The following is a 12,984-nucleotide window of genomic DNA, read 5'->3' as shown; positions in this document are numbered from 1 at the left end:
TAATAATAATAATAATAATAATAATAATAATAATAATAATAATATATTGTGATGACAAAGAAAAATATATAATTCTATTTTAGCTACATTGACATTTGTAATAATAATAATAATAATAATAATAATGTGATGATAAAGAAAAATATATTATTTTTATTGTTTACCCAAACGTCCCAAACATTGACATCTGTAGTAGTCATAACATAATAATAATAATACAAACAATATCTGTTTTTTTTGTATTCTGACAATAATGCTAATTGTTGTTATTATTATCATTCTTTTTTTTCTTTATTGGATCATGTCAGATTAATCATAATTATTATAACTATGAATAATAAATATATAATTTTAGTATAATAAGAACAACAACAATAATAATCATCATCATTAATACTAATAATCATTATTATCATTATTATTGTTGTTGTTGTTATTATTAATAATAATAATTATGATTATTAATCTGATATGATCCAATAAAAAAATTATAATAAGAATTCTGTGATATGTAAAACAATAAAACAAAGAATATACACGATATATGGCATTTGCTACTCTGCAAAACAGACATTAGATGAGGATATGTGCGGTCAGACACATGTGCACTCACACACAAAACCTCTGAGGACAACAAAATGAAGCATTTTCACATAAAAGCTCATTAGCAGAGAAACTGTGGTGTTTTGCGGAAGTGGATGATTGTGGTGGAGTCGAAATGGTCAGGACTGAAGTTACAGGAGCTCTAATGTGCTCCTAGTTAGAGCGGACGGTCACTTGAGACCAGGGGCCAGCTGCATAAACATAGCCACTGTTTTAAGACTGAGTCTTAAGAACTAGTTTGACCAACTAGTTGTTAGCCAAGAGGAAATCAGACTTACCTTTTGGATTCAAATGAGACCATTCTCCCTTTTTATAACTGACTTTAAGAAATGAGGACCAGTCTTAAAGAGAAAAAATTAGATGACTAACTCTTTAGTCGTTTTATGCAACCGGCCCCAGAGCTCTGTCCATAAAACATCTCTCTCTCCCGGAGAAACATTACTATGTGTTTACGAACAGACATCAGGGCGTATAGATGCTGTAAAATGTGAATACATTTAGAGGAATCATCACTTAGAGCAAACGGTTACCGTTGCCAATTGGAAATGTTGATGTAAAAACTTTTTTTTTTTTTTTTTTTTTACTGTTTTCTATGGAAGATTGTTTTCTCAACGGGATAAAATAAAAAAGGAAATACATTTCAAATTTAATTTAATTTATACGTTTTTATTTTTTACTTTTTGTCTCTCACACTTCTGACTTTTTTTTCACAATTTCGAGATATAAAGTCAGAATTGGAAGATATAAACTTGCAATTCTAAGAAAAAAATGTCAGATTTGGGAGATTCAGAATTGTGGAAAAAAAGTCTGAACTGAGACACAAAAAGTCGTAATTACCTTTTTACCTTTTTTTTTTAACCAAAGGCTTCGAGTGTTTTCCATACATTTTAGTTTTTATGAAATGCATGAGGATTTGGAAACCTGGTTGAACACAATCATAACTTTTGAATTTCACATGTTTTTTTAATGTTTTTGAAAGAAGTCTCTGATTTTTTTGATGAAAAATACAGTAATAATATGAAATATTACAATTTAACAACTCTTTTCTACTGTAATATATTTTAAAATGTAATCTATTCCTGTGATTCCTGTGCAGCCATTACTCCAGTCTTTAGGATAAAAAACATAATTATTCCAAACCTTTGGAGGGGAACAATTTTCAATAATATGCATATGTGCTTTAACAGTTAAAACCAAAATTCATGAAACTAAAAAAAAATAGTGAATACACAGAGTTGTATCAGGTGTGAGGTATGTGATGAGTTTATTCTTTTAGCTTAAAGAACTGATCCATAGCAATGTCTCGCATGCAGTTTAACTCACAGACTACAAGCATGATGCATATAAAAGCTAGTGATTTATGTCTTATGCTGTTTTGATATTTGTCTCATATAAATTCATAATATACCTAGAATTCATTTTCTCAATACATGTCACATTCACATGGAGCAGTTACACTTACGACTGTGTTTATGTGGAGCATATGAGTCTCTGACATGAAACGAAATGTAATGATAACGTTCATAACTATAAAAATGTAAACAAATACACACTATCCCATCAGTCTTCAGTCATCGTAAAGACACATGTCAAACAACCTGTTGGCTAACATTGATAACAGAAATATATAGAACTAGAATCATCATTGGTGTAATATGCAGCAAACAAAAGTGGTGCATTTATATATTCCTCAGTGTTATTTATAAAAACCGAATGCATAATACAAATAAAAACGCCCATAGTTCACAATAACATTTTAGCTTCAACATAATCAAAAGGATTATATTTCCCATACAACTTCAGCATAATTTTGTATTTTAGCTTTTATGATGCATATAACCTTTTACTTTAAACCTTTCACATTCCCTATATAGATTATAATCCATAATTTATGCATTATAGAAATTATATAACAGATTGTATATTCCTACAAAATATTTACACATATGAAGAAGCATTTTTGAGAGAAATCTTTTCAAATGCAAAGATTCGAATGCTGAAAGATGCAGTTTTGGCTTAAGACAGCTACCTGACCAAATCAGAGTTCATATACAAAAATGAATTCACAACCATTTATGAATCCCGCTACGATGCAGAAGTCAAGATGTGAACGGATCTCTAAACGCTTTATTAAAGGAATAGTTCACCCAAAAATGAGAATTCGCTGTAAATGTACTCTCCCTCAAGTCATTCAAGATGTAGATGAGTTTGTTTCTTCATCAGAACAGATTTGGAGAAATGTAGCATTGCATCCTTTGCTCACCAATGGATCCTCTGCAGTGAATGGGTGCCGTCAGAATGAGAATCCAAACAGCTGATAAAAACATCACAATAATCCACATGACTCCAGTAGGACTCGTACTTTAGCTGGAGCAACAGCTTGAAGTTAACAAGCTTTAATGATGGGTTTGCTTCTTACAAACATTTTTTCTCTTCACAAGATGTTAACAGATGGACTGGAGTGCTGTGGATTATTGTGATGTTTTTATCAGCTGTTTGGACTCTCATTCTGACGGCATCCATTGGTGAGCAAGTGATGGAATGCTACATTTCTCCAAATCTGATGAAGAAACAAATTCATCTACATCTTGGATAGCATAAGGGTGTGTAGCATAATTTTCAGACAATTTACATTTTTGGGTGAATAATGCAAGTGCAATATCAGTGATGCAGCTACAGAAAAGGCTGAAATCAGACAGGTTTCACAGTCCAGGATGTGACGGGAGTCTTGAGGTTTTAAGGAAAGAGTTTGCTGCAAGCTCTCGAGTAGGGAAGGCACGTGTGCGAATGGCTTTCTAGCATGTTGAAGAGAGACCTGAGAGGCACTGAGCCATTCTGAAATACTGAGTGGGAAACTTGTATGACTACAGGTGAGCTGTCATGCAACTATAATTACACGTGTATCAACAACCGACTGCAAACGTGGTCTGCAACAGTCAATAAAAGAATGAAAAACCATCAACTCTGTCTCAAGTAACATAGGACAACGCAACCTCGCAACAAATCACGCTCAATTAAAAACAAAAACAAACAAGAGAAACGCAAAATTCTCTCAACAAAGAGAAAAAATTACATTTAAAGAGGAAGTGTGTCATTTCTGCACCTATAAAAGCACCAAACATTCCTGTTCAATTGCAATAACTCATGACGTCTCAATGATAACATCACAAGAACACACAGTCCCATATCCTTCACTAGGGCTATATTATTTTGCTCCCATAATGGTGTAGTTACAGCATCTACCATCAGGGATTAACTAGTAAAGTTAACTAGCCAAATTTTCAACCACTGACAACCAATTGCCTGTTTTTCGCGGCAGACGGGACTACTGTTTTCTAGCAAATAGGGCTAGGTGATATATTAAATATGTACTGTAGATTTGTTTTTATTTTGCTGGCAATGTAAAATTAACTGATATTTTAAATATCACAACGATTTATATATACCATTAATAGTAAAACCATAGTAAAACCATGAACATATTATTACAATTTAAAATAACCGGTTTCTATTTGAATACATTTTAAAATGTAATTTATTCCCGTGATGCAAAGTTGAATTTTCAGCATCATTACTCCAGTCTTCAGTGTCACATGATCCTTCAGAAATCATTCTAATATGCTGATTTGACGCCATTTCTTAGTAAAATTTCTTATTGTTAATGTAGAAAACAGTTGTGCTGCTTCATATTTTTGTTGAAACATGATACATTATAAATCTCTTCACTGTCTCTTTTGATCAATTTAACAGCGTTCTTGCTGAATTATGATCTTAAATATATAATCTATATTATATATGATTTTAATTACACACTCTATTTTTGTATATTTTGCCATTAAGGTCTGGTGCCACTTGTGGCACAAGAATCACACACTTCAACTCTAAATGCAACACACTGGATGTATCTCCGACACACAAAGAAAACGCATCAGATCACAACACTTAAACAAAACGACAACATTTGGTACATCGCCATTTTCGCCAGCGAGTGAAACAGGTTAGGCGTAGCAGCTTCACTGCCTAACTCATGTCAATCACAGCTCCAGAATAGGCACAAAGTTCAAGTATGCTCAGGCAGAATGGCATAGACATCCACATCAAACAGACAAGGTCACCTGACCCTGACAAATAACTTGAAGTAAAAGTTGTAAACAATTGTTTGTAATGCTACTCTAAACGCCGTTTCCTTTGTCTTCCACTTCCTTCTCATGTTTGTCCTTCTTGTATTTGTTTGTGGCGTTCTGCGTCAGGCTATCATACGACAGCGGAGAGGACGTGGCGGGCGTTGCATCAGAGTTTTCCAAAGCGCTGTCATCCTCGCACATTTCATTGTCAACAGATTCTTTACTCGGGACCTTCCCGTTTTGCTGCCTGGTCTTTCTGTACACATTACGGATCTTCTTCATACTATGTCGGACTATGTGGTTCCTATAGGCTCTCTGGATGATCGCAGCAGACATATCTTCATGCTTCCTGCGCAGGGTTGTGGTGATGGGCTCATAAGAGGACTTTGAGGGGTTGGCGGCCATGAATCGGTCTTCCATTTGTCTGTGAAGGATGTCCATCTCGCCACCTTCCCCGAGAACCCGTTTGGTGAATTCGAACAAGATATCCAGACAGTGGATGCGTTCGCCGCTCACCATCGGCAGATCCATGGAGATCAGCTGCAGTCGGTTGGGCTTGGGGATTCGCAGAGGCGGATCCAGAGAATTGGCGAAGTCTGACAACTTGTCGTAATCCATGAACTGCGTGGCTTTCGGGTCAAACTTCTCCCAAACCTCGTAAAACCTATTGAAGTCATCTTCGCTCAAAGGCTCGGCGCTCTCCTCGGTGGCCACGCTGAAGTTCTCCAGGATGACGGCGATGTACATGTTCACCACGATCAGGAAGCATATGATAATGTAGCTGACGAAGAAGAAAATCCCGATGGGCGGGTTCCCGCAGTCGCCTTTAACCTGGCTGCCAGGGAAGGTTTTATTCGGGTTGCATTCGGATTCATTGGTATTTAACATGGGTGCCAGAAGGCCGTCCCAGCCTGCCGAGGTGGTGATCTGAAACAAACACAACATGCTGTTGCCAAACGTCTCGAAGTTGAACATGTCGTCGATGCCGCCCGATTTTTTGACGTAGGCGAAGTTGGACATGCCGAAGATGGCGTAGATGAACATGACAAGGAAGAGAAGAAGTCCGATGTTGAAAAGGGCAGGAAGTGACATCATCAACGCAAACAGAAGGGTCCGTATTCCCTTGGCGCCTCGGATAAGACGTAGCACGCGGCCGATCCGGGCGAGGCGAATGACGCGAAACAAGGTGGGCGAGACAAAGTACTTCTTAATGACTTGTGCCAGGAACATGCCTGCAACGACAAGAGGTAAACGAATGTTGAAACAGCACTGTCTATATTCAGGAGGACATAGTGATTTTTTGCAAGCAAAATTACTGATTTTGTGATGTTAATTTCCAAAATTTTGCTGAAAATTTTTGATTTAAAAAAATATAATTAGGTGACAATTTAAAAAAATGTAAAAATAGGCTTGTTTATTTTTGTGTCCTTATCAATTCTGACACACTTTTAAACAAGATATTTTCAAGTTATTTTTGTCATTAAAAATACGATTTAATAATGTGCTGTGACAAGCGCTATATAAATTAATTTGACAGTAGTCGTATGTCCAAAAAAAAATGCTGAAGGCTTGTTTATTTTGTGTTTTACCAAACTACAACATAACTTTTAAACAAAATTGAATATGAGTAAGTGCATAGACAGCAGCAGGTTTATTAGGCTGCTGTCACTTTAAGACCTAGGACCAGATTTACTAAACAGGGCAAATTAGCACAAGAACACAATTCCAAAACAGCGCAGATGGGCGTGGAAATAAGCAGAGACGATGCTCATCAGGTGCGGGTGATATACTTACGACACAGCCGCAAAAAAGTTTAAGACATGCTTTTTTGAGCGTTAAATAATGGCGCAAATACCAGTAATTTGACGAGCGCAAACATTAGTAAACCACGTTGCATGATTCATTTTAATACTTGCCTCCCATAAATTTTGCGTCTGAAAGGGAAACTCCTACAAATACATATTCAGTAAGGTCAGGCGCAAACATAACTGTCCACACCTTTTCAGTGCTAATTCTTCACTGCGCGTCTTTAGTAAATCCTTACAGTACCATTTTAACGCCAAAAGACGGTTTGCGCTGGCGCAAGCTGTTAGTAAATCTGGCCCCTAATGCATAGATCTAATATACTGACGCACACTGAATTTTCTTCCAACTATTTATGTTCACAAAACATAACAGATAACATGTGATCATGGGTGTTTCCGGTTATTGCGCATAATTCTTTTTTACATCAAGCACACACCTCACTTTATTTTATCATTCATTCACGCTTCTTTATCACACTAATGTGTCAATAACTAAGTAGTACTGCACTTTTTCTGATTATTTTGCAGTTAAATGTTTGCTGCTTTGCAGAAAAGAAGATATTTTGTTGATTTTGCATTGCATTAGTTGATCACGCAACTGCGAAAAAATGGAGGGAGTGATAAAACAATTGCTTAGTAAAGGATCAATTCCTCATCATACAGCAGATCTTACCAGCTATAGACAGGATGACCACGATAAAGTCGAATACATTCCAGCTGACGGTGAAGAAGTACTGCCGTAGCGCAGCCATCTTTAGCACACATTCGCTGGTGAAGAGCACAATGAAACCAACATTGGCCCACTGCAGCACTTTGCCCATTTCCTTAGATTGATCATCCGTCTCCACCATCATAGTGACCATATTGAGCCAGATAAGGACCATAATGAAAATGTCAAAGGCCTGGTTGGTTACGAGGTCAAAGATGAATCCTTGAATCTTGTTCTGAAATAAATGAGAATTTATACATGAAAAGATGAACATCAAGTCATTCCAACCCCTTTTTGTTTTATACCTTCTGTGAAGCAGAATGTTTGCACTTCTCTATTCCATATAACAAAAGCTGTGGTGATTTATACTAGGAAATCTTAACAGCAGTCTATGGGCTCTATTACACACCCGGCGCCAAGGCGCGGCGCATGTGTTTTTTGCTAGTTTCAGCCCGACGCAGTTCTCATTTTACCATCCTGTGCCACATTGTTTAAATAGCAAATGCATTTGCGGCCATTTGTGCGCCCATGGGCGTGCTGGTCTAAAAAAGAGGGGTGTTCAGGTGCATTGTTGGCGTGTTGCTATTTTGAGGATCTGAAAATAGACTGCGCCATAGACCAACTCAAACCTGGTCTAAAGTCTGGCACAATATTTTGTCTTTGTTATTTAAAGAGCGCGTTAGTAATATGCGCCTGTAGGCGGGTGCACAACACGCGTACACTTTGCTTATTACACACACAGGGACGCGCAGCAGCACACAAACATTTTTAAACATGAAAAATTACATCCCGCCATGGCGCGAGCGCAACTGGCTTTTAAAGTGGATGGGAGATGAGACTCTGATTGGGTTATTGCACGTTATGCCCAAAAAACACCCATTAAAGGGATAGTTCACCCAAAAATGAAAATTTAATGTTTATCTGCTTACCCCCAGGGCATCCAAGATGTAGGTGACTTTATTTCTTCAGTAGAACACATTTGATGATTTTTAACTCCAACCGTTGCAGTCTATCAGTCGTATAATGCATGGCAATGGTAACAAAATCTATAAGAGTAAAAATAACATGCACAGACAAATCCAAATGAAACCATGCGGCTCGTGACGACACATTGATGTGTCCTAAGGTCCTAAGACACGAAACGATCGGTTTGTGCCAGAAATCGAACAGTATTTATATAATATTTTACCTCTAATACACCGCTATGTCCAACTGTCGTTGGGCACGCGCACGGCATCCGGTGCGTGAGGTGTGTACGCGCTCTGGCGTAGTTTACGCAAGCGCCGGAAGTGATCTCTCGCGCGTATACGTCACTCATTGTTTACACAGTGCACATCTACTTTAGACCATGCGCTTAGATCGTTAAAATAGGGCCCTATACATATAGAAAAATCACCATAAACTAGGTTTACGGAAAAAGAACAGCTTAGACATTCTGCCTCATTTTGCATTTCATCGAAAAAAGAAAAGTTCTGGCATGACATGATGACAAGAACGTAAGCTGTTTTTCAAAGAAATGCTTACTTTTGGCCTTGGAATGGGTTTTTGAGGTTTCTTTGAGCCGAGCTTCTTCATAGCGTTGTAGTATTTCTTCTGCTCTTCTGTCATGAAAATATCCTGACCCCCAAAGTAAAGACAGAAAAGACAGAAAGATCATTTTGGGACTAAAACGGCCTCGATTTTATCATCCAAAATATGTACTTTGTAAAGCCATCTTTGTAGAGCATCAATTGAGTACACACACTTATTATATATATATATATATATATATATATAACTAATTAATCGCACATTTTTCTGAAATTAATCGCGATTAATCCCATTAACATTAAAGTTTTTAAATATACTTTTATTTACAATCATTACAAACATTTCACATTCGATCTTCAAATTAATGTACAAACAACATAAAGACAGTATATTTTTTAAATATTTGTTTAATGGCATCTTTTTTCTGACCGAAGGCCAGTATCAATAATACCAATACTGATTTCTCTATAAAATTGAGAAACATTACAGTATAACTGAGAACTATCAATTTTAACATTTATTCAGCTTTAAAAAATAACTTCTAATTTAAGTGAACTTTAAAAATATCTTCACATAAACCCATAATAATACATGTCATATTTACCTGTGCCCTTCAGCAGAAATATACATCAATTGAAATTGAAGTTATCAAACACTGAATTCTAAATTTTTAACCATTAACTATAGCCCTTCAACATTACAGTATAATTGAGAGCTATCAATTTGAACATTTATTAGACTTTAAAAAATAACTTCTAATTTAAGTGAACTTAAAACAATCTTCACATAAACCCATTATAATAAATGTCATATTTACCTGTGCCTTTCAGCAGAAATATACAGAAATTGAAATTTAAGATATCAAACACTAAATTCTAAATTAAATATAGATGAATCCTTAAAGCTATAACTGAGCCGTGTGAGCAGCGTGTTATGATACGTGCTAGCGAAATTTAAATAAAAAAACTTCACTGGTACACGTGAATCACGTGTGACGTCTGGCTCGACACTTCACTGTATGGAAGGCAGACGGGGCCAAAAGTTTTTAAACGGAACGCGTGAAATGTGACCGTGTCAACGCACAATCTGCCCGCGTTAACGCGGCAATTTTGAACGCGTTTCTTTTGTACGTGTAGACACACACGTTGTGATTTACGTGACGTCTGCGTGATGTTCACGTCTACGCCTCATCTGCGTCTTAAAATGAATGGATTAATTAGCAAAAAAAAAAAATATATAATTAAGACGTCAGTGAGACGTTCAGTGAGACGAGTGCATGTTGCAGCGTCATATTAAAGATCCCGTCCAACGCCATAATTGTGCATTGGCTGACACACTGCACTGAGCCGTGTGAGCAGCGTGTTATGATACCTGTTAGCGAAAATTAAATAAAAAAACTTCACTGGTACACGTGAATCACGCGTGACGTCTGGCTCGACACTTCACTGCCACACGTGATTTACGTGACGTCTGCGTGTCGTCTGCGTCACGTCTACGCCTCGTCTGCGTCTTAAAATGAATGGATTAAATAGCAAAAAATAAAATAAAAATGAAGACGTCAATGAGACATTCAGTGAGACGAGTGCATGTTGCAGCGTCATATTAAAGATCCCGTCCGAACGCCATACTCCGGTTCTCAGTCGTTCTGCGACTGAATAAATGCACTTCTTGTCAAGACAAAAAGTGACAGAAGCAGCAGTTGTGAGTGGGGTGGCCAACCCTAGCCCCTGCGTTAAATATTTTTAACGCATTAAACTGAAAAAATTAATCGCCTGCGTTAACGTGCTAATTTTGACACCACTAATATATATATATCCCCTTCTGGTCAATGTATCTGCTGAATTATATCCCCGGTAGGGATAAAAAATATATATATATACTCCCGGGTGATTCTACTCCACCAACCACCACCAAAGCATATAAAATACCAAAAATATATATATATTTTTAAAACACTAGCAAATAAAATACTGCAACATGACAATACAAAAAAACAATAAAATAAGAAATGGACTTTAACTGTCAGCGCTCCTCCTGCTTAATAGAGAGCGCCTGGGTTTTTTGATCCTGGTTCACGCACCTGAATCCATGCAGCGATTTAGAGACATTCAGCACGCACTATTTCATAGTGACAGTATGAAATTAATACACGTTTTCCTTATATGAAATGTCAGACTTTTGGACCTGTTTTGGCCCCGTAGTTCTTCCTGTGTTTCCTTATTTGGCCATGTTCCTATGTTCCTGTCGTTTGAACCAGAAATTATGGTAAAATGGTTAATACATATTCAATCACATTTGCTTCGTATTGCTATGTAGCTATGTAGGTTACTCTGATCAAAATATCATTAACTCCCAATTGTTTTTGCACTCCTGACAGAAATGAGAACTACTAGTGTCACTGTAACCAAGTATTATCATAAATAGTGGTCAAATATTGAAGCTATCTAATCTCAAGGTCAAACCAGAAAATTTATTGTAAAAATGGTTTTGTAACAGCGGTCAAAAATAATCAATATATTTATTGCTGTGATTTGTGATATATTTAAAGGGGGAAAAATAAAGTATATATATATATATTTCTGAGTCAAAATCATTTCAAATGCCTTTTTTTTGCAGGAAACTAGCATTAAAAAGAAACATCCAAAATCAGAAGCAGATGGCTTTGTTGTCAAGCTTATAGTATATAGATACTTATCTTTTTCTTCTGCTGATTGAAGTTGTCAATGATGACGCCAATGAAGAGATTTAATGTGAAAAAAGCTCCAAGGATGATGAAGATGACAAAATAGAGGTACATATACAGAGAGTCCTCATACTTTGGTTGAACATTTACCTGCAGAGATGGAGATGAAGGGCAGCATGCACCAGTACGATTTGATTATAAGAATGGTGTATCATAATTTTGAATGAAATATTATTGAAGCAGCTGTAAAATGACAATCAAAAAAGACTTACACTGCGAGAGTCTACCGCTGCATGCATAATGGGCATCCACCCTTTAAAAGTGGCCTTGACAAAATGAAGAAAACTTGACATTTTAATTTTTGATATTAGCACCATTAATATTATTGCACTGGGAAATTATTTTGCATGGGAAATAATATTTTGTTTTAAAATATTAGACATAATTTATTTATACTGTAAAAGCATTTAAAGGGGTCATGTGATGCGATTTCAAGTGAGCCCTTTAAATATCATGGTACGATCTGATGTACACTCTAAAAAATGCTGGGTTAAATACAACCCAGTGCTGGGTAAAATAGGGACAAACCCAGCAATTGGGTTGTTTTGACCCAGCGGTTGGCTTAAATGTTTAACCCAACCGCTGGGTCAAAACAACCCAAAAATTTTTTTAGAGTGTACTGTCTTACATTTAATTTTAAATTCATAATGTCAATAATAATATAAATATTTTATTATTAATAATAATAAATACTACTACTACTAATATTAATGGAGATTACTAAAGAAAAACAGACAGAGAGATTTTCCAATGATGTTAAAAATCTCTTCTTATGATGAAACATTATACATTTTCTATGTTCAAGGTTTAAAAAATTATAATAAAATTAAATCAAAATCAAAAACAAATCTCTCTCATATTTATTGAACATCAAATTCTTAGGGCAACCTTACCACTTGTAGCAGGGCCAGGTATCCATTTCCTACATTGTCAAAGTTAATCTTCACATTTCTCCAGACGAGGTCATTGGGGCTGTTGAGACAATCCGTTTTATTACCGATATCTGCGATAGACATGCGCTTTCCCGAGGTTTGGTTTACACATTCGTAAAACTTTCCGGCGAAGTAGTTGACGCCCACAATGCTAAAAATGAGCCAGAAGATGAGGCAGACCAGCAGGACGTTCATGATGGAGGGGATGGCGCCCAGAAGAGCATTCACAACCACCTGCGTCAACAGAAACATCACAAAGGGTCATGAATACTGTGCAATCGTCATGGAAGCACTTTGTTTTACAGCTCATTCAATGATTAATTTGCCGCAACTCAAAAATTAACAGTAAAAAGTATAAAAATATATGCAGGTAAAAATAGCTTCCCTTTCGTGGAACTTCGAACTGCGTCCTCTAGGGGTCGCTATGGGGAACGCCTCGTTGTGACCCGTGTCTGAAGCCTACATTGAAAAAACACCAACTTGTTTGGCCGGCGACAGCCATGACGTCACTACCGTCGCAACTAGTACAAAATAGGCG

General features: G+C 36.6%; 1 protein-coding gene across 1 annotated transcript in view; it reads right to left on the bottom strand.

Annotated features, from left to right (window-relative positions):
* Positions 1–4,775: 4,775 nt before the first annotated feature.
* scn1laa (sodium channel, voltage-gated, type I-like, alpha) overlaps positions 4,776–12,984 on the bottom strand; it is a 56,671-nt gene continuing 48,462 nt past the window's right edge. Inside the window, exons 23-25 of the mRNA XM_016242265.1 lie at positions 8,766–8,870; positions 7,206–7,476; positions 4,776–5,959 (exon numbers count right to left, since the gene is read on the bottom strand). Of these exons, the coding sequence (XP_016097751.1) occupies positions 4,776–5,959; positions 7,206–7,476; positions 8,766–8,870 (1,560 nt within the window). The remainder of the gene's footprint in view (positions 5,960–7,205; positions 7,477–8,765; positions 8,871–12,984) is intronic.

This window comes from Sinocyclocheilus grahami, unplaced genomic scaffold (genome assembly GCF_001515645.1).
Source record: "Sinocyclocheilus grahami isolate Dianchi unplaced genomic scaffold, SAMN03320097.WGS_v1.1 scaffold652.1, whole genome shotgun sequence".
NCBI lineage: Eukaryota > Metazoa > Chordata > Actinopteri > Cypriniformes > Cyprinidae > Sinocyclocheilus > Sinocyclocheilus grahami.
Note: the sequence above shows the minus strand (reverse complement) of the source record. Positions and strands in the feature narration are given on the sequence as shown.